Here is a 25181-nt window from a genome sequence, read left to right as displayed (position 1 = left end):
TACTAATTTTTTTTAAGTCTCAATTTTATCTCCAAAAAATAAGAGAAAAATATCTTTCATATGTGGTTATCTTATGGAATATATACCTATATTCCATATAGAGAGTATTATTTATATTCATAATACTATATTTTATAAAAACTATAAATATTCATAATACTATACCTTCCATCCATGTCAAATACTCAAGTGATAGAATTTTTAATAATAAACATTTCAACTTCGTTGAGTCATCCAATAATGAAATAGGATCTCTTCTAGTAGTAAATCACCAATAACTACTAACAATAACTAATGGCTAGATAATCACCTTTTCAATGAGGTTTTAAAAGATGTTCCTGTGGGGATGTAGTTCAGTGGTAGAGCACTTGCCTAGCATACAGGAGGCCCAACCTCAGCACTACACATACACACAAAGGTTTTCCTGCATTGATGTGAGATAGATTAAGTCTGAGGTCCTTCATAACACTAAAAATCTGTGTAACATGTTGATTTGAATACTGCTCTGAGCAATGGTAAAAAATTGGAATAAAAAAATATATCTTTCAGCACAGAAATGGGTATAAAATGTCTGACTGAAATTAATGGTGCCTGGGGAGCATCTGAACAATTTTTGGTCCAGACTACTGCCTGATTCTAGAATCAAAATAAAACCAATTAAGATCAGAAAGAAAGAAAAATAACATTAATTGTGCATAAGAGAAGTAATGTCAGTAGACAATGGAAACAACATTTTTTTGTTGTACTAACAACAGCTCTGAGAATCTCTTCCCACAGAGTGCTTTACAGACTGCCTTAGGGAAAGTAGAGGTTGCAAGAAGGGTAGAAGATTACAAGATTAAATGATAAAGTTAAAAAAATAAAACAGAGCTGTAGAGAGAAAGGAATGGCAAGGAGCACAGGCACCATGAGCAACTGAACTAATTTTTTTGCCTGACCTTATGCTTTCAGTGTCCCTATGTCTCAGAAACATAATTAGTTAACTCAAAAGCAGTATTTATTAGACATTTATATTTTGAATTCTCTATTTCCGAGAATTCCCTTCATTATCTTCTGCTGGGCCCAAAGATTTCAAAACCATCCATTGAAGGCTTTACTTGTCTTCAAAGCTCATCAGTGCCTGCACTGTAAAGAAACAGACTGTGAGGCTGAAGAGCTAAGAATGTTTGGAACATATAAGCATTTGGTGAAGACCTTGCTTTTCTGAGTTCTAGACTCCCACACAAATCGATTAATCTTTACTCTAAATTAAGCCATATGAGTCAGCAATCTTTGCCATAGACAAGTTAATCAAGATTAAAGAAACCAACTTCAACCTTCTCTTCCCTTCCACACTGTTCTCCCCAGAGAACAAGTGGGAAGGCAGGACTGAAGAATTACTGGAAAGAGCAGGATGAACGTCAAGCAAATTTTGATGTGGGCAAAGCTTGTCTTTGACATCCTACCCAAAATTCTATGTCCCAATATTTTAAATTTCTATTATTGCCCTCCTGTGCCCACCATATGTACACATGTATATATGCACAGAGAGTCCTCCTTCCTAATTTAATTCACATTAGATTCTTTTCAGCAAGGTATGAGGAAGAAAACTCAGATGACGCTAATCCATATTAAATTGTAAAAAAAAAAAAAAGCCCTTAACTCTTCCAGGTTTTTTGTTTGTTTGTTTTTATTTTTAGAGGGAAATTTTATTAATCAAAATTAATCTCCAAATCATGAAATATAGAAAAAATAATTTCAAGCAGATAATTCTTAGCTTATATAAAACTCTACTATTTAAACCATTTACTTCTATATCCCTAGATTGACACTAGAAGGGCTGATGGGAAAAGTCTACAATTCATAAAAATCTTTTGGGGGCTGGGGCAGTGGGCACTTGGGGGCTTTCTGCTCTCCATTGAAACCCCATAGCTGTCCATGTGAGCCTGAGCCCACTGCTCATTACTGAACTGAGACCTTCAAAGACCTTCTATGTCCAGAAGGGAGTGGACTACCCAAATAGGGCAAAACCCACCTTAATTCCCAAATGGAATTGGACACTATGCTCTTGGGGAACAAGCTCTCAGATCTCATAGGATTTGGGCGTCCCCTGCTGGAGAAGCAGATTCTAGGTTCTCTATGTTAGAGGAAATTGGGACACATAGCCAAAATGTGACATACCAAAACAAGAATTTGCCCTTTTCAGGTGTGAGGTAGACAGCTGAGGTGCTAGAATAGTGGACACCCTCCCACTTCTTCCCAGTTATATATATATATTATTCCCATGCTATCAACTCCCAATCTCCATGACTGCCGTAACTCCATACCTGCAAACTGTTGTAATATCTTACGCTCTTCTAGGTTATACTGAAGCTTTTCCAGCAACTCAAAATATCGGAAGAGTGAGTCTCTGGGCCAAACCACACGGTCATCCTGATCCATATCCATTAGCCCAGGTAGATTCTGGTGCACAAGAGTCTCCCAATCCAACTTATCTGTAGGGAGGAATATTTCTTAAAAACATGCCTAGATTTCTGGAAGTTGGAAATGAGTTGATTAAGTCTCATGGTGTGGCTAGAAAAGTGGAGATGAAAGAGGAAACAGGAAGCATGGAGGGTAAAGGGCACATCACCAAAAGACTTCTGTTTTTTGTGTACTGGTGAACGAACCCACAATTGCTTTACCAAGCTACATCCTCAGTCCTTAAATGTGTGTGTGTGTGTATGTGTGTGTGTGTGTGTGTATGTATGTATGTGTATATATATATATATAATTTCTAGACAAGCTCTCTTGCTAAGGCTGGTCTCAAATCTGTAATCATACTGCCTCAGCCTTCTGCATCTTTGGAATTATAGGTGTACCATCATGCCTTAAAAAGACTACTTTGGGGGCTGGGGATGTGGCTCAAGCGGTAGCGTGCTCGCCTGGCATGTGTGCGGCCCGGGTTTGATCCTCAGCACCACATACAAACAAAGATGTTGTGTCCGCCGAAAACTAAAAAGTAAATATTAAAATTCTCTGTCTCTCTTTAAAAAAAATTTTAAAAAAACAGATTATGGGCTGGGGATGTGGCTCAAGTGGTAGCATGCATGCTTGCCTAGCATGCATGAGGCACTGGGTTTGATTCTCAGCACCACATAAAAAATTAAAATAAATATATTTTAAAAAAGACTACTTTGTACATGAGTGAAAAGAGCCACAGCCACACTTATCCAAAATGAAACAGAACTTCAGGGAAAATTAAAAAGTACAAAGAAAGTAATTAAGATCAGAAAATCAGACTGGTGAAGAAAATTGGAACACAGACACAGTGGGAGAGCTCCTCTTAAGATTGTGATTTTTTCATAGAGCAGTCTGAATTCAAATAGAAGAAACTCTTCTGCTCACCAATATTATCAGAATATCTGATTCCTGGAGACACAGAATAATAGGAGGAAGAAGAGGAGGCAGATGGGTACTCTTTTTTTCGGGGAACAGATTTCTTTGTTTTTGATTTAGCCTTTGCCGTATCTTTAGCAGCACGGCGCTCAGTCTCTGCCGGTTCTTCAGCAGCAACACTGGATTCAGTCTCTATGTGATCCCCTTCAGAAGTTTCAAAGTCCGAAGATACCTTTTGTTTACTGGTTTTTCTGTATGTGAATTAAGAGATTTTATTGCTTCAAATGCATTTGAGTTATGACTAGTTTATTCTAGTCCTGTCCCTGGCCACCCCTAAAGTGATGATTTAAAGCTTATGAAGTATGAACTACTCCCAAACTTAGCTTAGGCACTTCCAATCTCATTTATCGCTAATATATCCTTCTTACCTCTTCTCTTTCTTCTCACATTCAATCTATGAATAAATCCTCTTGGCCCTACCCTTAAAATACACCTTTTCTCACTAACTTATGGTACTGGTACAACCCTGGTCTGTGTCATTTTCATCTTTTGTGAGAACAGATGCATTGCTGCTGATCTCTGCTCCTTCCCTTATTCCTTTACAGTTTTACCATCAATATAACAACCTTGATAATCCTTTAATGTAAATCACTCCATGTCTCTTCTCTTTTCTGCTTTCCTTTTCCCTTGAAGTTAAAGTCAAGTCCCTCCAGTGACCTCCCACAGCCCTAAAGATTCAGTTTCCCATTCCAACATCTCTCTGACCTCATCACTCTTTCCCTTGCCTATTCTGCTCCAGTAACAATGGCCTCCTTGCTGTTTTTCAAACACATTAGGCATGTTTCTAGCTTAATACCTCTGTACTAGTTGTTCCCTCTGCCACTAACACTCTTCCCATAGATATCTCCAGGGAAATCTTTTTACCTCCTTTAAGTCTTTGTTCACATATTACCTTTTCAATTGAGGATATCTTGATTACCCTGTTTAAAACTATAATCCATATGCAATTCTTAGCCTCTACTCCTAATTCCCTTTAACCTATTCTAATTTTAATGTTTCCATAATGCTTATCATAATTTTTAAAAAATATTTATTTTTAGTTATAAGTGGACACATATCTTTATTTTTATGTGGTGCTGAGGATCGAACCCAGTGTTTCACACATGGTGGGCGAGAGCTCTACCTCTGAGCCACAATCCCAGCCCACTTAACATAATTTAACTTAATGTCTGTATGTTCATTGCTTATTATCTCTTTACCTCTACTAGTATATGAGCGCCATGAAAGCAGGCATTATTGTCTATTTTGGTCTCTGGGGGCATGTCCCAAACACCTACTAAGTATTCAATAATTATTTGTTAATGGATGAATGAGTATCTTTTTTTTTCTATTCTGTTATCTTATTCACTGCTACACATTAAAGGTCTAGAACAGTATCTGTTTCATTGAAGGCGTTTGCATTGGTTTCTTGTGGCTGCCAGGACAAATGACCACAAACTCGGTGGTTTAAAACAACAGAAATATATTCTCTTATAGTTCTGGAGACCCTAAGTCTGAAATCAAAGTGTTGGCAGTGCCACTCTACCTCTAGAGGCTTTTGGAGGCAAAGTTCCTTGCCTCTTTTACCTCTAGCAGCTACCTAGCATGCCTCAGCTTCCCTTGGCTAATGGCTGCATCATTTCAATCTTTAGTTCCATTTTCACCTCTCTTTCTCTTATCTTATGGGTCTGTGTTTTTTGTCTTTTATAAGGATCCTTGTCACTGAATTTAGGGCCCACCTGGAAAATCCAGGATGAACTCATCTCAAGAACCTTAAATTAATCATATCTTCAAAGACTTATTTTTTTTTTTGTATTGGTGATTGAACCTGGGGTGCTTAACCACTGAGCTACATCCTCAGCACTTATTTTATTTTTTATTTTGAGACAGGGTCTCACTAACTTGCTTGAAGCCTTATTAAGTTTCTGGGGCTGGCCTTGAACTTGTGATCCTCCTGTCTCAGCCTCCCAAGTTGCTGAGATTACAGGTTTGCACCACCATGCCCAGGCCATTTTTAAAAATAAGGTCACATTCACAAGGTTCTAGAGAGTTAGGATATGGACATATAATCTGGGGGGGGGGGGTCACCACTGAACTGATTACAACTAATAGTTATTAAATAAATGGACTCTCTCTCTCAAAATCAATCTTTTTAATATTCTTTTTTAGTTGTAAATGGACACAATATTTTGTTTATTTATTTTTATGTGGTACTGAAGATCAAACCCAGTGCCTGATATGTGCCAGACAAATGCTCTACCACTGAGCCCCAGCCCCAGCCCTCTCCTTTGATTTTCTAAACTCTCCTCCTTCATGTGTTTCCATCCCAGCTCATATAAGTGCTCCTAACCTGGTATGTATTTTGCTATGGAATGACCTCAGTGCTTCAGGGGACAGGTTTTGTCTCCTGCAAAACAAATAACCAAAAAAAAAAAAAAACATAAACAAGAAAAAGGGTAGAGAAAACTATCCATAAGCATAGTACAATAAGGGAAAAAGACAAGAATTCTTATCAGCAAGTGAAGAAAACCATATAGGGAGAAGAAATTGTGGCAAAGGGGTGAAAAAGAGTTGGGAAGCCCTTACAGTGGATGAAGAATTAGGCAAAATACTAGAACTGGGGAATTCTTAACATTAGGAGCGAATCTTCTGTCATAAGGGGAAAAGTAGGGTCAAAGTTAAAGAGTGAAACCCAGGAATGAGGTCAGAGAGCCTTTGAGAGAAATAAAGTTGGGTCTGAAAAAAGGGGAGCAGACCTCTGGATAATCTGCCGCTTGAATATGTCAGCTTTGTGCTGAACCTCCAGATGCGTCATTTCCTCGCTCAGCTCATTCCGGATATTCTGGAAATTAGTTACTGCCCCAAAGGGCCATTAGGAGTTGGGAAATGGTGGTAACTAGATCTGGAAAGAGGGCTTGGGTGGGAACAGACCATTCTAGGATCCAAGCCTTCCTGCTACACTGGGTTCTCTCTACCCACAGTCCACCAATTCCAGTTATCAGACTAATTTCTTGCCAACCTCTTTCCCAACAAGTTGCACCTCCTTCATACTTACCCATCATGGCTACTATGATATTTCTAAAGATAATGGAGCCAAGCAATAACCAAAGGATGACATAGATGCTGCTGAATACATGGCTGACTTCGGGAACCTTCCAGACATCCTGAAGCAGTGCATACCAATGATCCAAGGTGAAGAGAATGAACACTGTCACTACAGAATTCAACAGGTCTCTAAAAAAAATGGTGTGTGAAAAATAGAAGCAAACATCTAAATCTCTCAGAAACTGTACAATTCTTATTTTTAAAGCAACATAAAATTTCTTTAGAGTTTGTTCTAACATATTAAAAGAGTTTTTAGCTAATCATTCTTCAGTTTGAAATTGTTTTATTAAATTTTCCTGGGGTTGGGGTTCTAGATCATTGGTAGAGACCTTCATAGAATGCTCAAGGGCCTGGACTCAATCTCCTGCACACATACATACAAGTTTTCCTTTATCTTAAATAATACCCCTTACTATTCTATTAGTCCTGAAGCATAGTAAATACTTGATAATAAATTTTCAAAAGATGAATGAGTTATCAACTAGATTTTTTTTGTTGTTGTTGTTTGTACTGGGGATTTAACCCAGGGATGCTTTACCACTGAGCTACATGCCCAGTACCCACCTCCCATTTTTTAATTTAAAAAATTTTTGAGACAGAGGCTCAATAAATTGCTGAGGCTGGCCTAAAATTTATAATACTCCTGCCAAAGTCTCTAGAGTCACAAATGAGTGCCACAGGCCTGGCACCAACAAGATTTTTTTAAACCTTCATTCTAATTGTTCTAACTCATTGGTATGAACTGATAGGCAAATAAATGGATGAACATGTGACATAAACATAGATGATCCCAAATAATTATCATGATTATATACAAATAATAAAAAAATTATAAAACTGCTGGGCACAGTGTTGTATACCTGTAATCCCAGTAATTTGGGAGGCTGAGGCAGGAAGATTACAAGTTCAAGACCAGCCTGGGCAACTTAACTAGACTTAGTCTCAAAATTAAAAATAAAAAGAGCTGGAGTTGGGCACAGTGGATATATGCCTGTAATCCTAGCAGTTTGGGAAGATAAGGAAGGAGGAAACTGTTCTTGTTTCTTACAATAGCTTATACTTTTTGTATTACTGTGCTTTGAATGAGCTTCCTAGTATCTAACCCAGATTCTCTCCCCTCACCCAGACTTCCCCAGCCCTGCATACGAGAAGAACACGTTGTACACCAGGTCCTGGCGAGTTGAACGGGTGTAATCCTCAAAGAAGTAGACACCAGTCACAGCAAAAATGTAGAAGAAGATGAGCAGCAACATCAAGAGGAAGGTCATGCTCTGAAGGCCATGACCTCAAGTCAGAGCTGGGCCAGACTAGGCTGATCTTCACCAACAGCCCAGTCAAGCCCACCTGGCCAGCCCACCCAAACCCTTACTTTCATTCCAGAACCCAGTCATCTCAAATTCACAGCAGTTTATCCCTGGTCCTTTCTCAACAAGTAACATTTCACAGGACCTTTTATTGCCTTATTTAACCCACCCAGATTTATTTCATATTAAATGTTAAACGCCCATCTACCTTGCCCCCTGCTTTAGCTGCAACAGTCAAATCACCTTGAGGGCCCTCACCAGGGCCAAAATAATAACTCGAATTTGACGGAATCGTGCAAAGAGTTTGAGAGACCTCAGCACCCGGCAGATCCTTAGCAGCTGGAGCCACACAGGTTGACCTGATACCCCTCCCAACACCACAATTTCAGGAAGCAAAGACTGTAGGAAACAAGAATATGAGTAAAATATACCCAAAACCACCCAGGCACAGATGCATCTTCATCCCATCCTCCTAATAGTTTCCTATGTACTATCCTTTGAATAGCATTCTCAGGAGATTGTTTCAGCCCTCCTGTACTAAATCACTTAACTGCATTTCAACTCATTTAGATATAAAAAGGGATAAAATTAGTGTTTATCTTCTTGAACTGTTGTGAAGCACAAATGAGATAATACATGTAAAACATTAGTGTAGGCACTTGATAAGTACTTAGTAACTGGCAGGTGTTATTTCTGGGATTGATGTTGTGGTTAGATTCTACCTTGCTCCTAATACCAACAATTCTTGCAATTACTGACTTTTAGTTAGAAAAAAATATCAAAGAAGGAAATTAGGTAAATTTTTGTGTGTTTCTTTCTGTATATTTTGATTTACCTAGACACATTCCTCAGCTCACTAACTAATCCTCAAGATATCTATCCTTACCAATATGGTAACAATAAAGTCAAATACATTCCAGGCATTCTTCCAGAAGAGGAAAAAGCTTGATAGCCACATAAGAAGGATCTCTAAGATGAAAACAAACAAGATAAACCACGCTGCCACCTCCAAAATCAGCTTCAATGACCACAGTTTGGCATTTGTGGATTCTAGCAATTCTGTGAGGATAAAACAAAGGAGGTATAAAAATTAAGAAAGTAGGAAGTTGAATAATGGAAAATAATCACTTATAAACCACAGTTTTGTCCACTATTATTCCATTTTTCTTTGAGTTTCCTGTCTTATCACTGTTGCTTCAACCTATAAAATTCAGGGACATACAGCAATGACCATAAAAAATAGCCACAATTCATTTCCTGTTAATATCTAACAACTGCAAATCACTTCCCACCCATTCTGGGATCACACAACCATTAAGGGATTCCTCCCCTTTACCACTTCTACCCACACCCCCTGTACTGTTATTAAATAAATCCCAGAGTTCACAAGAAAGCATTGGGTCTTAATAGAATGAAAACATAGGCTCATGATATATAAAATATTTCATAAAGGATGTACACACAACAAATCAGATTCATAGTTATATTCACATTTATTGTGTTATAAAATAAAATCCTCACCAGGCAGGGGTATCAAGGAGTTCCCCCAAAAGGGAGGTGGACCTCAAGTCAGGCAATGAGAATCCTTGTTTTTTTTTTTTTTTTCTTCTTTTAATCCTTGGATTCTTAACATCATCACATAAAGGAATTTTCAAAAAGGTCTAAGTAAGGAACAGACTGAGGATATTGAAATACATACTCTGAGAGGGTAGAGTATGGGCACAGGAGAGGAATGCCCTAGCTATATCTCAGGTAGGCACATTTATATATGATAATAAGATGAAGAGTACAGAGACATGATCTAAGAGATTGTTTTTAGTTCTCTCCTGTGTTGGTTAACTGGACATGTTGACCATTACCAGAATGGGGGTCATTTGCTGAATAGTGGAATAACAGCAATACCGGGATTATTTATTTTTCTTGTCTTTGATACATTCTGCTTTGGAACATGATACTACATAGGTGTACCTGTGGATAAGGTCTAATAACTGATTGAACAGTGCTGTTTATGATTAAGATATGAAAGGGACTTCTAAATCTAGATTTTTAATCCAGGGCCATTCTTCTCATGTATCCTTTCTATCTATCCTTATGTCTTCTTGCCTACCTCAAAATTACTTGGCCCTTTATTTTTTAGCTTCCTTTTACTTCTTCTCTACCAAAAAAAAATTTTTTTTCTGCAAAGCAAATTGAACCCTATGCTTCCTCTCTAGAACCTCATTATTTGCTAAATGCTGTCCCTTTAACTTTTAACTTTCTCCATCACTTTTTATACATCTAATGAATGTATACTATGCACTAGAAAAAAGTAAGGTCAAAATAAGCTAAATAAGCATCAATATTATGGTGTTATTGCTTTACAGTTACCTGATCTTGGATTGGATCAAGATAAAAAGAAAGGAACCATACAGTCAACTCTCTGGAATGGGTTGGTTAAAAACTATGGGAGTCATACTATACTTATCCTAATGCTTCTTTAGGATATGTGCTTCTTGAAAATTTTCTTTTACATAAAATGTTCCTCCAGGGGCTGGGGATATAACTCAGTGTTAGAGTGCTTGCCTAACACGTGAGGTACTGGGTTCAATTCTCAGCACCACATAAAAATAAATAAATAAAATAAAGGTATTGTGTCCATCTACAACTAAAATAATTTTTTTAAAAAATGTTCCTCCAAGGGCTGGGGATATGGCTTAAGCGGTAGTGCGCTCGCCTGGCATGCGTGCGGCCCGGGTTCGATCCTCAGCACCACATACAAACAAAGATGTTGTGTCCGCCGAAAACTAAAAAATAAATATTTTTAAAAAATTCTCTCTCTCTCTCACTCTTTAAAAAAAAAAAAAAAAAATGTTCCTCCAGAGCTGGGGCTGTAGCTCAATGGCAGAGTGCTTGCCTAGCATGTGTGAGGCACTGGGTTCAAGTCTCAGCACCACATAAAATCAATAAATAAAGGTATTGTGTCCATCTACAACTAAAAAAAATTTTTTTTAAATGTTCCTCCAATTCTGAGGCAGTGTTTCACTTTTAACATCTCTGAAATTAGAATGCATCTTAAAAATCAATGTGTCCCAGAATTTTTATTTCTTATTGCATCTCACTATTGATGGCAGCTTAGATTCAATAAAAGAACAATATTTTATCAATAACAATAAGTTCTGGACCTCAGAAACATGAGATTATAGTATTAAAAGTAGCTGAAAACCACATTTGTGACTGGGAAATTGATTACTATAATTTTTGTTTAGTTTTTGCCTTCACAAAACAGGAAACCAAAGAGAGCAATGAAACAGTGTAAAGTAAAAGTCTTGGAAAGAGGAATCTGATGATTTGAGTATGGAAGTACAAATTAAAGAAGCTATTGTTATTTTATTCTCTGGGAAAAGAGCTGATATTTTTTTAAGAAGCTAAATGAACAGGCGCCAGCCTGGTGTAGTGGTACACTTCTGTAATCCTAGCTACTCAGGAAGCTAAGCAAGAGGATCACAAGTTCAAGGCCAGCCTCAGCTATTTACTTATTTATTTTAGCTGTTGATAGACCTTTATTTTATATATGTATTTATATGTGGTGCTGAGAATTGAACCCAGTGGAAGTGTCCTACCACTGAGCCACAGCTCCAGCCCCCAGCCTCAGCAATTTAGTGAGGCCCTGTCTCAAAAAAAAAAAAAAAAAAAAAAGATTTTCTAAAATATCTTTATTTTATTTTTATGCGGTGCTGAGAATCGAACCCAGTGCCTCATGCATGCTAGGTGAGTGCACTACCACTTGAACCACATCCCCAGCGCCTCAAAAAAATTTTTTTAAAATGTTTATTTTTTAGTTTTTTAGGTGAACACAATATCTTTATTTTATTTTTATGTGGTGCTGAGGATCGAACCCAGTGCCTCATGCATGCCAGGTGAGCACACTACCACTTGAGCCACATCCCAAGCCCCAAAAAGTCCGGGGACAGGGGCTGAGGCTGTGGCTCAGAGGTAGAGCGCTTGCCTAGCAGGTGAGAGGGCCTGGGTTCGATCCTCAGCACCACATAAAAATAAAGAAAATAACTATACTGTGTCTAGTTACAACTAAAAAAATAATAATAAAAAAAGGACTGGGGATATATCTCAGTGGTAGAGCACGCTAGGTTTAATCCTCAATTAAAAAAAAGAAGCAGCAGCAACAGCAGCAGCTAAATGAACCCAAGGAAGTTTAGAGGAAGAAATTCTAGGAATTGCCTAAGCAAAACAGAGTGTGCAAAAATGACTGCCTCCAACTCCACATCAACCAATGAAAATGTATATACTATTTGAAATGAAAATGTAACTTGAAAAAATTTTCAGCCTGCTGGGCAAAGCAGCTCATACCTATAATCCCAGTGGTTTAGGAAGCTGAGGCAGGAGGATTGCAAATTCAAAGCCAGCCTCAGGACTTTATTTAGGCCTTAAGCTACTCAGTCAGACCCTGTCTCTAAATAAAATATTTTAAAAAGGGTTGGGGATATGGCTCAGTGGTTAAGTACCCCCAAGTTCAATCCTTGGTAACAAAAACAAAACAAAACAAAACAAATAAACAAACAAACAAAAAAAAACCAGCCTGCCTTAACAATGCAAAGGAATCTTATTGGAAATAGAGCTGAGAAGCCCAGCACAGTCCAGCCAGGAATTTTAGTCACTGCTTTGAGTTAATAGTGAAGATCTACATTTGAATAGTCTTCTCTTGGGGTGACAGAAAGCAGTAGCTTTATCAAGCAAGTCAGGCATATGTATATGATTCTATGGTAGAGTTTCAATATTGAGGGTTATGTTGTCTATTGCCACTTCCTAATCTAGCACATAGAGTATCAGGTAAATTCACATTGGTTGCAAGAGAAGTTCAACATTGCCAAAGAGAGGAGCACACCATAATTTGTATATATGTTCCACAAACGACAACAGTAAGAGTTGCAAATGATGAGTTCAAATAATGCTTACAATTCCACTGTAGAAATAAGCCTTTGGGGTTTTTTTTCCTCATTTTTTTAAATGATACATTATAGTTGTACTTAATAGTGGGATTTGTTGTTATATGTTTATACTTGCACACAATATAACAATATCATTCCCCAGTATTTCTTCTTTCTCTAATTTAGTTTTATACAAAGTGCTATAATAAAATACTAGTATTGATTTGGCCAAGTTACATGATTTGAAAATCCTGCCAAGCACAGTGGCACATGTCTCTAATCTCAGCTATATGGAGGCTGAGGCAGAAGGACTGTAAGTTCAAGGCCAGCCTTGGCAACTTAGCAAGACCCTGTCTCAGAATGTAGCTCAGTGGCAGAGAGTCCCCAGGTTCAATCCCCCCATCCAACAAAACAAAACAAAAACTAGTAAAATCTGGGCTGGGAATGTGGCTCAGGCGGTAGCGTGCTCGCCTGGCATGCGTGCGCCCCGGGTTCGATCCTCAGCACCACATACCAACAAAGATGTTGTGTCCGCCGAGAACTAAAAAATAAATATTAAAAATTCTCTCTCTCTCCTCTCTCACTCTCTCTTTAAAAAAAAAAAAAAAAAAAACTAGTAAAATCTTTAGAACATAAGAAATGTCACTGAGTTAGAACAATAGGACTTTTGCAGAAGGGCAGAATTGCCTTCCATAATAATACATATATAATAATACATATAATACATATATAATATATAATAATACATAATATATATATCCCTAATTAATCTTAAATTCCTTAATGCCTTAATTATCTGGTTTCTATTACTTTCCCTAAATCTTCTGTTACCTAGTTAAGTTTTTCAAGTTAACAATACTTTTCTTACAGCTAGCTTATGGAATTATCCTGTAATATTTTAATTATTTTACGGATACTAAGATTCTTTCCTTTTTTTTTTTTTTTGTACCAGGAATTGAATTCAGGGGAACTCTGCCACTGAGCCACATCCCCAGCCCTATTTTGTTATTTTATTTAGAGACAGGGTCTCACTGAGTTGCTTAGTCCCTCGATTTTTGCTAAGGCTGGCTTTGAACTTGCAATCCTGTCTCAGCCTCCCAGATTCTTTTCACTCCAAACTACCATCCCTTCACAGAGGCACTCATTTTTTGTAATTGGTTAGCTTTCTTTTTCTAGTTATGGGTATAGGGACATATGTTTGATATAACAACCGGTATTCAGAATTTCAGACTGAATTCAAGGAAAAAATTTCAGGGCCAGATACCTGGGTTTGAAAGTAAGCTCCACCAGCTTCTAGATGAATGACCTTGAAAGTTTTATCTTTCTGCATTTCAGGATTTTTTCAACTAGAAAGCATTTTCAAACAAGTTTGCAAACCCCTGAAAATTCTTTTTTGTTACATGACAGTACCTTGGGAATTCTTGAAGGTGTTCCAGAGTTTAGTGATTTTAAAGGTTTTATGGGCTCTACTTTAATTCCCATATTTATTCTTTAGTAACTAAATACATTCCCCTCTAAAACAGAACCATCCGAGGAACATCAAATGTTCTGATAGATATACCTGGCAGTTAAAGAAGATCAGAACATAATTAATCACCCTGAACAACACAAACTGTATAGATTTTGACACTTATATAGTTTAAAATTTTCATTGTTTTTAGGAACATTTTAGCTAATGATATCCACAATTAAGTAGGAACACTGATGCCGAAAAGTTCAACTTTAAGAAGAGTATAAGAGGGCTGGAGTTGTGGTTCAGTGGCAGAGTGCTTGCCTTGCAATGTGAGGCACTAGATTCGATCCTCAGCACCACATAAATACAAATAAACAAAATAAAGATAAGAAGAGCATAAGAGCCAGGTGCAGTGATACACACCTGTCATCCCAGCACCAGGGAAGGCTGAGGCAAGATGATTGCAAGTTCAAAGCCAGCCTCAGCAACTTAAGGAAGCCCCAGGCAATTTATTGAGATCCTCTCTCAAAATAGCAAATAAGGTGAGAGTGGCTCACAGCCTGTAATCTCAGTGGCTCAGCAGGCTGAGGCAGGAGGATCGTGAGTTCAAAGCTGGCCTCAGCAACTTAGTAAGACCCTGACTCTAAATAAAACATTAAAAAAGGGCTGTTGATGTGGGTCAGTGGCTAAGTGCCCCTGGATACCATGAAAGAAAAAAAAAAGAAGAAAATAATTCTGCAAGTTTATGTCATGATGAGGTTCATTAGATTCCATAAAGTGCACTCACACAATGAAAAATTTTATACAGCACATCAAGCTGTCTCTAAAACTTTAAACATCAATGTCAAAGAAACTGTAATGATGCTACATTTATTTTTTAATTGGAAATAAGAATTATCCATGGTGGCAACGTATTATTTTCAGAGTAAGAATTGTAAATGAGCCAAATCTTTTCTTTTTTCTCTCTCATTATTATTTGTCTGATTGTTTATTTATTTATTTATTTGGCTCTGGAGATTGAACTCAAGAGCACTCAACCACTGAGCCATATCCCCAGGCCTATTTTGTATTTTATTTAGACAGGGTCTCACTGAGTTGCTTAGTGCCTAGCCATTGCTGAGGCTGGCTTTGAACTTGCAATCTTCCTAACTCAGCCTCTTGGCATGAGTGGGATTATAGGTGTGCACCACCACGCCCTAGCTGTCTCTCATCATTTAGAAACAAAATATGAAAATTATTTTTAAAAATAAGCCAATTGCCAGGTGTTTTGTTCCCACCTCCAGTTCATTGTGGATTTGTCACATTGCTACATATTACACCCTATCTTTAAGTGTCTAGACTACCCTGTGTCTACTACTAGTACCCTGAGAACCTAGTACCATGAGAACCCTCCAAATGTTTCTAGATCTTAGTCGCTCTACAAAATCTATTCCAGAGGGCTTAATAGAATTATCCCTATCACAATTCAAACAATGTTTTAAAAGGTAAAATGATCAATTTAAAAGAAAATACCTCCCACCCACTTCCTCTTTCAGTATCAGTTCTCACCTATTTCAACCATTAGTACGATTGTATTCAGGAAGATGAGGAAGATGATGAAATTTGTGAAGAGAGAACCTATTTTCTCTTAAGGAAACATAAAACGGAGTTCTTTCAGATTTACGGAACTGAAATAATAACAGCAAGAACATAAAATATAGCATGAGGACCTGGGTAGGGATATATAAATATATATATAGATACCGTTAGATACAATGATATTGGTATTTGGGGTCGGAAAAAAGAAATCATACACAGATGACAAATTATCATATATAAAAAACAGAGACATAAAGGATACTCTCAAGAACCCATCCAGCCCACAAGGAAAGAGGTGGCCTCTGACTGCAGCGCACACGCAACCTGCTCAACATTCGCTGGGCATGTGAAATTCGTCCTACATGTCGAGGCTTTATGGATATTCGCACTAGCTGATGCTGATCTCCCAGCAAAAGTTTCTTCTGAAGGGAAGGATCTATAATAAAAAATTTAAAAGGGATAGCACATGCCTCTAGTCCCAGTTACTTGAAGTTGAAGCGTGAGGATCTTGAGTCCAGGAGTTAAAGGCCAACCAGCAAGAGTTTATCCAAAAAAGGGGAGTGGACAAACATAAAGGAAATTCTTTGGGGTTATGGAAAGGAGGGTTGGATGTAGGGAGATTGATCGGAAAATGGGTTTTATAGTACGAGGACTTGCTTTGCAGTTGCTCCTTCTCACAGCAAATAAAAATCTTGTTAGTTTGGGGTGAGAATTAACATATGGCTTAAGTCCAACACTGACCATGCCCAAGAATAAAAGCAGCTGGTGAGAAACTTTTCAAAGTTAGTCAAAGCTAATAGTCTAAAAGGGAGTGACATGGGCTCTATTTCCTAGATGCTGGGCTGGGGATGTGGCTCAAGCGGTAGCACGCTCGCCTGGCATGCATGCGGCCCGGGTTCGATCCTCAGCACCACATACAAAGATGTTGTGTCCGCGGAAAAATAAATATTAAAATTCTCTCTCTAAAAAAAAAAAAAATCAACAACAAAGTTTTATTTATACAACACTTGATAATTTATCAAGTGTAGCCTCCAAATCAAAACGAAATAAACTTCCCTTAATTTTCTACCCTTAAATTTCTCTGCTTCCTATTCTGGAGGAAGACAGGAGTCTTAAACTAAGTGTAACGAAGAAATAGCTGACCAAGTATCTCCCGGAGAGTGTGCCGAGGCACAGCTTGGCTCAAGCCTTGCAAATGCTCTATGAGAGAGAAAGTATCCATGAGACGCGAACGAATGGCATCAGCTCTGGGCAGTTGCATGTGCCCTGCTTGGTAATCAGTAGCCATGTCTGTTAAGAAAACAGAAGAATCAAGGGTTATTTCATTCTAGAAGTTGCACCAGTACCAGAGGGTTTTTGCTCCTCTTCTTTACCCTCTTTGCCTTTAAGAGATCTTAACAAGCTCAAATCTAGAAACTACCAACAGTGAGAACAAAGTCACTAAGACTCATGGTTTGTTTTAAACAAAAGGGAATAAAAGTCGTCAGAGATACTGCGTAGTCAACCAGGTGTCCAGACAACTTCGTTTTCTGACAGCATTTCTAATTAAAAAACTTGTCTAAATTTATTCAGTTAAAAAATAAAAAAAAAAAAAGCAGCAGCCACCAGGGCAGGGGCCCTCAGGATGGACAAAGTAGCTAGGACCCATCTGGACCTGAGGGAATCAGGCAATGAGGTGGAGCGGAGTGAGGGCGTAGGTGGTTGCTCCCGAAAAAAAATTTTTTTTAAAATGATGAGGAATTGGACAATACAACAATCTGACGTTGTGAAAATGTGTCCTGCCGCGTGTGTCCACTCCAACGGTCCCTTAGGGGCCAGCTCTTTCTCTCAATTCCCGCTGCTGGGCCTCACCTCAACCCAGGCTCCCTTCCGCGCACTCAACCCGGAATTCACTCCCCGGCCTCCGGCTCCTGAGCCCTCAGAACTTGGTTCCCCCACGAAGGACCCTCTCCCGGCCGAGCCCCAGCCTCGCTGCGCGGCCTTTCCTGCAGACCCCCAAGATCCTGCCCGCCCCGGGCCCCGCCCCTGCCGCGGTGCTTGCAGCCTCGGCCCCGCCCCGCGCTCCAGCCACTCGGCAGTTACCAGCTGGTCCCGCCCGCTCGACGCAGACACCAGGAAGCCAATCAGCGACTGCCACACTGCGGCCCGAGCCGGGCTAGGGGGTTGGGACCTCCGGCTGCAGGTCCGCTTGGGCTAGACGCGCGAGCACTGGCAGCCGGTGCGTGGTAGTCGGCTCGATCTCCGCAGCCCCCGCCGAGCCCCGACCCTCCCGGCCGCCCTCGCCTCACTTCGCCGCCATGCGCCTCCGCCGCCTAGCGCCGTTCCCGGGTGTGGCGCTTCTCCTAGCCGCGGCCCGCCTTGCTGCTGCCTCCGACGTGCTGGAACTCACGGACGCCAACTTCGAGAGTCGCATCTCCGACACGGGCTCTGCCGGCCTCATGCTCGTCGAGTTCTTCGCGCCCTGGTGAGGCCACTTTGCTGGGATGGGAGGGATGGCCGGCTGGGCCGGGGGCAGGGCGCGGAACGGTAGGGCCTACGCAGCGTCGGCGTCCTCCATCATTCCAGCGGGCCAGTTTGCAACCGGCCAGTTTCCTATCCCCGGGAAGCTGGAAGGTGCTTTGTCGAAAGCCGAGAAGTGGCCGTGGATCGCCTGGGAACGAGACCCCGGAAGGAAAATCCGGAGGTGCCTCTCGCGCAGGGCCACATCCATACCTCCGCGCTCTTGCGGTACTTCCTATTTGCAGAGGGTTTAACCATCCCCTCCCCCTCCACTCGTATCTTCAGTCTTTAGGTGAGTCAGTGTAAAAGCTCTCCACTCTGCAGACGAGGCATCCCAAAGTCTGGTAGAGAAAGGACCGGTTCAATAAGTGCAGAGGTCCTGGGCCCCAGGCTATTTCCTTTCTTCTAGCCCCCCGCCCCACGACTGTTGGTTTCTAGCCAAGGTCAATCAGTCAGTGGGGCTGCAGAATGGTCAGAAGTGCTTTCTTGAAGCAGGCAATTATTTTATCCATTTCATACAGTTTTTACATTAAACTCATCATTTATTTTTCAGCACTGGCAGAGGTCTCTGTCAAAAAGAAAGGCTGGATGAACAAGAATAATTTCCATCAGCATCTGACCAAATTATCGGTTTTAATTAGGATTTCTGAAATAGTAGCCAGTGTTAGAGAAATACTCCGGTTTCAGGGTGACTTAACCCCAATAAGAGTGTGGATTCCTTAGAGTAGATCTAAAATAAAAAATCTTACTTGAGGGTAAGGGAGAGCAAATAGAATTTCAGGCCCTGTCATCCTGAGTGGTGGTGGTGGTAACTTTCATATCCTTACCAGAGCAAACTAGAATTGTTGTAAAGCCCAGTGGATCCATGCCAATTACAGTACTTAATTTTTCCCCTCCTGGCACAATGACCCTTAGTTAAAGACTATTCAAAAGCACCAGAAATACAAAGTTAGTGTGTAACATTTACTTGCTTCTGATTTGGGTCTTCACTCCTCCAGCTTGGCTGACTTTTTTCAGGGTTACACTCAAAAGTAAAGACCACCTGATTCAGAAGGGTGTGTTAGAGGAGTCCAATTATATTTTCAGCCTGTGACAAATTTTGTGTCCAGGGCATTCTTGTGGCTGGCAGTACTGATCACATATTATAGATATTGTCTCTAGAACTCATGTTCTCCTTTAAAAATGTCTCTTCTTAATTATATAACCATGCTATTAAGTTTGAGAGGATGTCACTGGGTAGTTTTTTTTAACTCTAGGGGTGGTGTAACAGTTCAGGAATTGTTGGAGAATTGTGGGCCATCAGGCTATTAATTTAAAGCAAAATTTTAAAATTTTCCAATTAAAGGCATTCTTTTCTACTTGAAAGTGTTGCACGTGCTTCCCTTAAAACTACATATCCCATAATGCACTAAACTATCCCAAGAATTGGAATGGATATCTGCTGTGGTGTCTGCTTTTAATTGGTTTAAAAGATAAGGTCATCCTCCACAATATCAGCAAGAAGGATCAGCTTTCTGAATGAGTGATTTGGAGTCAAGGAAGTCTTCTGTTGATAATGTCTTCATTTCCTCCTATTTTTATTTATTAATATATCAGCTGGAAATGTTTATTAAGATAAAATAAGGGACGGGGTTGTGGTTCAGTGTAGAGTACTTGTGTCTCATGTGTGAGGCACTGGGTTCGATTCTCTGCATCGCATATAAATTAAAATGATTAAAATAAAGGTCTATCAACAACTAAAAAAAAATTAAAAAGTAAAATAAGCCTATTGTGAGCAAGTTCTTTTTCTCTTTAGGTTTTCTTCCACTTTCATTTTACAATTGAAAGTGAAAGATTTTGTTGAAGTTTTCTTTGTAGACTAAGGTTTCCATTATGAAGTTAGTCATGTATACATTTATAAGGATAGGATTATCTGAATTTTTCCAGGGAAAGGATAAATAATAGCCTTATTGAATGTAATAATTTTTAAAAATATATTGAGCAGTATTTATTTTAAATCCTGAACATCTACTTATGTTGTAGATTTTTGTGCTACCCTCTAAACTTTGGGAGGGGGTGTACTAGAGATTGAACTCCAGACCATTCAATTAATGAGCCACTTCCTCAGCTCTATTTTGTATTTTATTTAGAGACAGGGTCTCACTGAGTTGCTTAGCACTTCACTGTTTGCTGAGGCTGGCTTTGAACTGCTGATTCTCCTGCCTTGGCCTCCCAGTCTCCGAGCCCTTAGGATTACAGGTGGATGCCACTGTACCCCACTCAGCTCCTCCAGACTTTTTAATCTCCCTGTAATGCTAGGGATGGAACCTAAGGCCTTGCTCGTGCTGGACTTGTGCTCTATCACTAAACCACATCTTCAACTAGCTCTACTATTTTCTAACACTAGTAATAAAAAATGATATTTAATATACAATGTTTCTAGAGTACAGAAAAGGATACGTGGGGCTGAGGATATAATTCCGTGGTGAAGCACTTACCTGCCTAGCATGCATGAATTTTGATCCCGAGCCCTGGGAATAGGATTATATGGATAAAATAAAGTGAAATACATTTGTGCATGTGGCTGGGAATTGAACCTGGGTCCTCATGCACACTAAGCAAGTGCTCTACCACTGAACTACATACCCAGCCCTTTTTTATTTTAGGCAAGATCTCCTAAATTGCCTGGCCTGTCCTTGAACTTGTGATCCTCTGCCTCAGCCTCTCAAGTATCTGGGATTACAGGTGTGCATCATCATTCTGACCTTAGTATTTGTTTTTATATATGCTTATTTCTTACTTGACTCAACCCCCAGTTAAACTTTTCAAAATTGATATTTAGCTTATAAGTTACTCTTTCTTTCCCTGGACAACTAACCAGTTGATCCTTCAACCAGACTGGTGTTCCTATAGGGAAAGAACTAAATGGATTTTTCTATCAAATGTTAAAATAATAGCATCTGGCACATGACAGGCATGAAGTAATGATTGTCAGGTGAATATATGTTGGAATTCGTTATCATTGCCAGGTGCCATCCCTGAGAGTAGGTGGAAAAGATAGTGGTTAATCTTGACAGGTCTGTGTAACCCTAATTTTCCATAAATTCTACCTGATTTACATTCCTGTCAAATTGAAGAAGGCAATCTCAGTCAACCTCTTGGGAACACCCTTTGTGCATTTGTTGAACTTAAGGATATTGCTGATGCTTAGAGCAGTGGCTTTTTGTCCCAACCTTGCAACTCCCACATACACCTGGTTTTTTTCCCTACATCCATGGGATTTCTCATTGTCAGTCATGCATAATTTTTTATTTTAATGTTCCATGAATATTTTTTGATATGCATTTAGGGTTGACACCAGCTGGTCTAACCTAATAGCTATTTTGTATGATTTTTTTTCCCCTCTTCATATGTTTGAAGAAGTTGAGGTGAAATTACTAACTCTATTGTTTTAGCCTTGACAATTACTACAATAGAAAGTCAATAGAAACCTCTCCTCTCTTTATTCTCATTTCATTATTTACTGTGTGAAATATATTATCTTCTAGGTGGCTCTATTCTTTTATTTTTGGGACTAGGGATTGAACCCAAGAGTGCTTAACCACTAAGCCACATCCATCCAATCCCTTTTTATTTTTTTATTTTGAGACAGGGTCTCACTGAGTTGCTGAGCCTGGCCTTGAACATGAGATCCTACTGCCTCAGCCTCTCAAGTCCTTGGGATTATGTTTATGCGACCACGCCCAGCTAGGTGGCTCTACTCTTCCCTCTAATTTTTCCCTTCTTGTCAGTCCTATATGTTGCTTATTTGAAGATTAGAGGAATACAAAGGATATAGTAAATGACATACTTCAAATACATCAGGACTGATTGAGAGAGGAACCATTATGCCTCACTGAGAAAGAAGTGCTGCCATTGAAAGTATTATATGAATGTTAGACACATCTCAATTTTAAAAAAATGCATCTGTAAAATACTATATAAGAAATAGCTTGGGACTGGGGAAATAGCTCAGTTGATAGAGTGCTTACCTATTCACAAGGCCCTGGGTTCAATCTCCAGCACTACCAGAAAAAAAGAGAGAGAGAAAGAAAGAAATATCATTTTTTTCTTAATATACTACTCTTTATACAATGCTGTACTGAAACTCAGTTGAGAAGACCACTCAGTCTAAAAACAAAGTCAGTATAGTTGAGACCCCCTGTGTACTTTTTCCCCATCTAATGCTTCCCCTATTCTGAATTTGGTGTTTATCATTTAGGCCTTTTATACTTTTAGTAAATATGTATGTGATCCTAGAGCATGAAGTATTAACAGTCTTCCTTTTCATCACTGTTCCTTTGCTTAAACTCTCCCATAATAGATTTTGAATAGGATTTCTGAAGATCTTGGAGAATATAAGCTCTTACAGTCCTTTGTCATAAACAGTTTTAGGAGTATAATATATCAGCTCATGTCTTTTCCCTAATTTTTCCTTCTGTTTTTTATTTTTGCTGTCTTGGGGAGGTTACAGAACTTCTTAATGTTCTCAAAATGATCCCTATTGCAACCCATGGGCTTTTGAAAAGATGATGTACAGCTGGTGCTTGTTGTGCACTCATAAGAATATATTATACCATTGCATGTACAGTGCACCTGTGGGACTTGTTAGGACTTTCTGGACCAGGTGCTTCTGGTGGCCCTCTTGGAAAAATAGTCTGGTTTACATGCTTTTATAGGTTCTCATGGACAGGTGAATCGTGTAACTAAAAATCGGGCTTGCCATCTTAAATATATCATTCTAATGCTGTGTTGAAAGTTAGTTGACAAGAAGTAGGCCTCTGGTAAGCCAATAGAGTACCTTTTAATATTATACCAGTGCCCTTTGGACCCTGTTTTCCATTACCCCTCAAACTATGTTTCTGGTCAAAAAGAGTCATTGAAAATGGAGAAAAATCATTTGTTGCTGCATGCTCCATCCTCACCCCCTCTATTACTCCATTTAAATCAAGGACCTTTGTGCAGTCTAGGAAAGCATTCTACCCCTTTTTATTTTATTTTGAGACAGGGTCTTCCTAAGTTTCCCAGCTGGCCTCTAACTTGTAATCCTCTTGCTTCAGCCTCCTGAGTAGCTGGGATTATGGGCATGTTGGTTCTTTTTTCTTTTAAGTTGTAAATGGACCTTTATTTCATTTATTTTTTATGTGGTGCTGAGGATCAAACTCAGTGCCTCACACATGCTAGGCAAGCGCTCTGCTACTGAGCCACGACCCCAGCCCGGCATGTTAGTTCTTAAAGATTCAATCACTTTATTAAGAACCAAAATGCTGGTTCCTAAGGGAAAATGGAATTATTGGTTTCATTTTAACCTCATTAGTTGGTCAAATAGGCTTGAAACCTTTCTGTCTTTAGTGTGAGGTATACTACTTCTTTTTTTTTTTTTTTTAAGCATTCAACACACATCTTTATTGCCTTATTTTAACATTTCTCCAATTAAAAGGGTTACATCAGAAGGCATCATTCCTGAAATGAACTTTCATTTTATTTTGGTGCAGGAAATCAAACCCAGAGCATGTATATGCTAACCAAACATTCTACAATTTTGATCTATACCCCCAGCCCCAAGAAATGAATTTGAAATTGTCTTAAATTCTCAACTTTACCGAACACCTGTTACCATGTAGACCCAACATGCCTTTTTGGGAGCAAAAATTCAACACCATCTAAGTTATTAGACACATCTTTATTTTAAAATCTGCAAGGGATGCACCAGTAATGGCCCTCTGAAATCTTCTTTTGGATTTCTTCCAACTGGCCCTTTTTGTGCTTTCTTCTGTAGAGGACAGTCCAGTTTATCTGCCGAGGATTCCTCTTGGTTAGGAAAGCTGGCTCGCATTTTGCATTAAGAAATTGGAAAACCTTTCCATCAGTCCTGGTGTAGCACCTCCCGTGTCCAGCGTATATCTTGTACCCGCTAAAACTGTGCAGCGCGACCTTCATGGCAGCGGCTATTGGGATAAAGGAAAGTGAGATACACTTCTGACTGTAGTTTCCAGAACTCTTTTTTTGACCACCTTGGGGATTTAACCCAGGGACACGCTACCACTGAGCTACATCCCTAGCCCTGTTAAAACAGGGTTTTGCTAAGTTGCCCAAGGTGCCCTTGAAGTTGTGATTCTCTTGCTTCCCCGGTAGGGTTGTAGGTATGTACCACGGTGCCTGGCTCAATATACTTTCACTTCAGAAAATAGATGCTGCCCTTGCACTGAGCCAGTGCTAAAGAGTCTACCTGGGCTTTACATAAGACCTTTATCTTCTGAGAGCTCTGGTTTACATTAGCAGTAATGATAACGTTTGGGTGTGATATTTTTGCTTTTGGAAGTATCTGATAGTTCAAAATTGTGTTATAGTTTGAGATTCTTCCTAGAGAGACGTTAAGAAAATTGTAGCATTAAATTGAAAATGGCTTTTTTTACATTTATGTAGGTGTGGACATTGCAAAAGGCTTGCTCCTGAGTATGAAGCTGCAGCTACCAGATTAAAAGGAATAGTTCCACTAGCAAAGGTGAGTAAAGGCGGATTTTTCCTTAGTGGACATAAAGTATTTTAAATAATAGTGTATACAATTAGCATTCACTTTCTCTACTCTTGTGGTGCTAAGAAGGGTGAATATTAGTTTCTGGACAAATGCCTGGCTATTGTATAGTTTCAAAAAAATAAAAATGAGACTAAGGAAATTATTGGCATAAGAAATAAACTATAAGGCAGCTAGATATAGTGGCACACACTTGTAATCCCAGTTACTCGGAAGACTAAGGTAAGAGAATCACAAGTTTGAGGCCATCCTGGGCAACTTAAATAGATCTTATTTCAGAATAAAAAGGGCTAGAAATATGAACCACCCCAGACTCAGTCCCTAGTACTGAAAAGAAAGAAAGAAACTATATGGTAAATAGGAATTAGGAG

General features: G+C 39.3%; 2 protein-coding genes across 4 annotated transcripts in view; one reads left to right on the top strand and one right to left on the bottom strand.

The window, feature by feature from the left end:
* Window positions 1-979: 979 nt before the first annotated feature.
* Window positions 980-17967, bottom strand: Catsper2 (cation channel sperm associated 2). 3 transcript variants are annotated; one of them, XM_040274230.2, is made up of 13 exons: window positions 17841-17967; window positions 16902-17048; window positions 16021-16194; window positions 15729-15797; window positions 8692-8864; window positions 8049-8204; window positions 7648-7772; window positions 6452-6630; window positions 6153-6252; window positions 5747-5803; window positions 3367-3608; window positions 2307-2474; window positions 980-1125 (listed from the first exon to the last, which is right to left on the bottom strand). In XM_040274230.2, exons 2-13 carry the CDS (start codon window positions 17044-17046, stop codon window positions 1094-1096), a joined length of 1620 nt encoding a protein of 539 aa, XP_040130164.1. In that variant the 5' UTR covers window positions 17047-17048; window positions 17841-17967; the 3' UTR covers window positions 980-1093. The 3 variants fall into 3 exon arrangements, with proteins under 3 accessions (XP_040130164.1, XP_040130163.1, XP_040130166.1); XM_040274229.2 differs by lacking the exon at window positions 17841-17967 and adding an exon at window positions 17610-17806; XM_040274232.2 differs by lacking the exons at window positions 16902-17048; window positions 17841-17967 and adding an exon at window positions 17610-17807.
* The window catches only part of Pdia3 (protein disulfide isomerase family A member 3), a 22361-nt gene continuing 15097 nt past the window's right edge, over window positions 17918-25181 (top strand). Inside the window, exons 1-2 of the mRNA XM_005316493.5 lie at window positions 17918-18222; window positions 24702-24780. Of these exons, the coding sequence (XP_005316550.2) occupies window positions 18056-18222; window positions 24702-24780 (246 nt within the window). The 5' untranslated portion in view covers window positions 17918-18055. The remainder of the gene's footprint in view (window positions 18223-24701; window positions 24781-25181) is intronic.

Source organism: Ictidomys tridecemlineatus, chromosome 5, assembly GCF_052094955.1.
Source record: "Ictidomys tridecemlineatus isolate mIctTri1 chromosome 5, mIctTri1.hap1, whole genome shotgun sequence".
Lineage (NCBI taxonomy): Eukaryota > Metazoa > Chordata > Mammalia > Rodentia > Sciuridae > Ictidomys > Ictidomys tridecemlineatus.
Note: the sequence above shows the minus strand (reverse complement) of the source record. Positions and strands in the feature narration are given on the sequence as shown.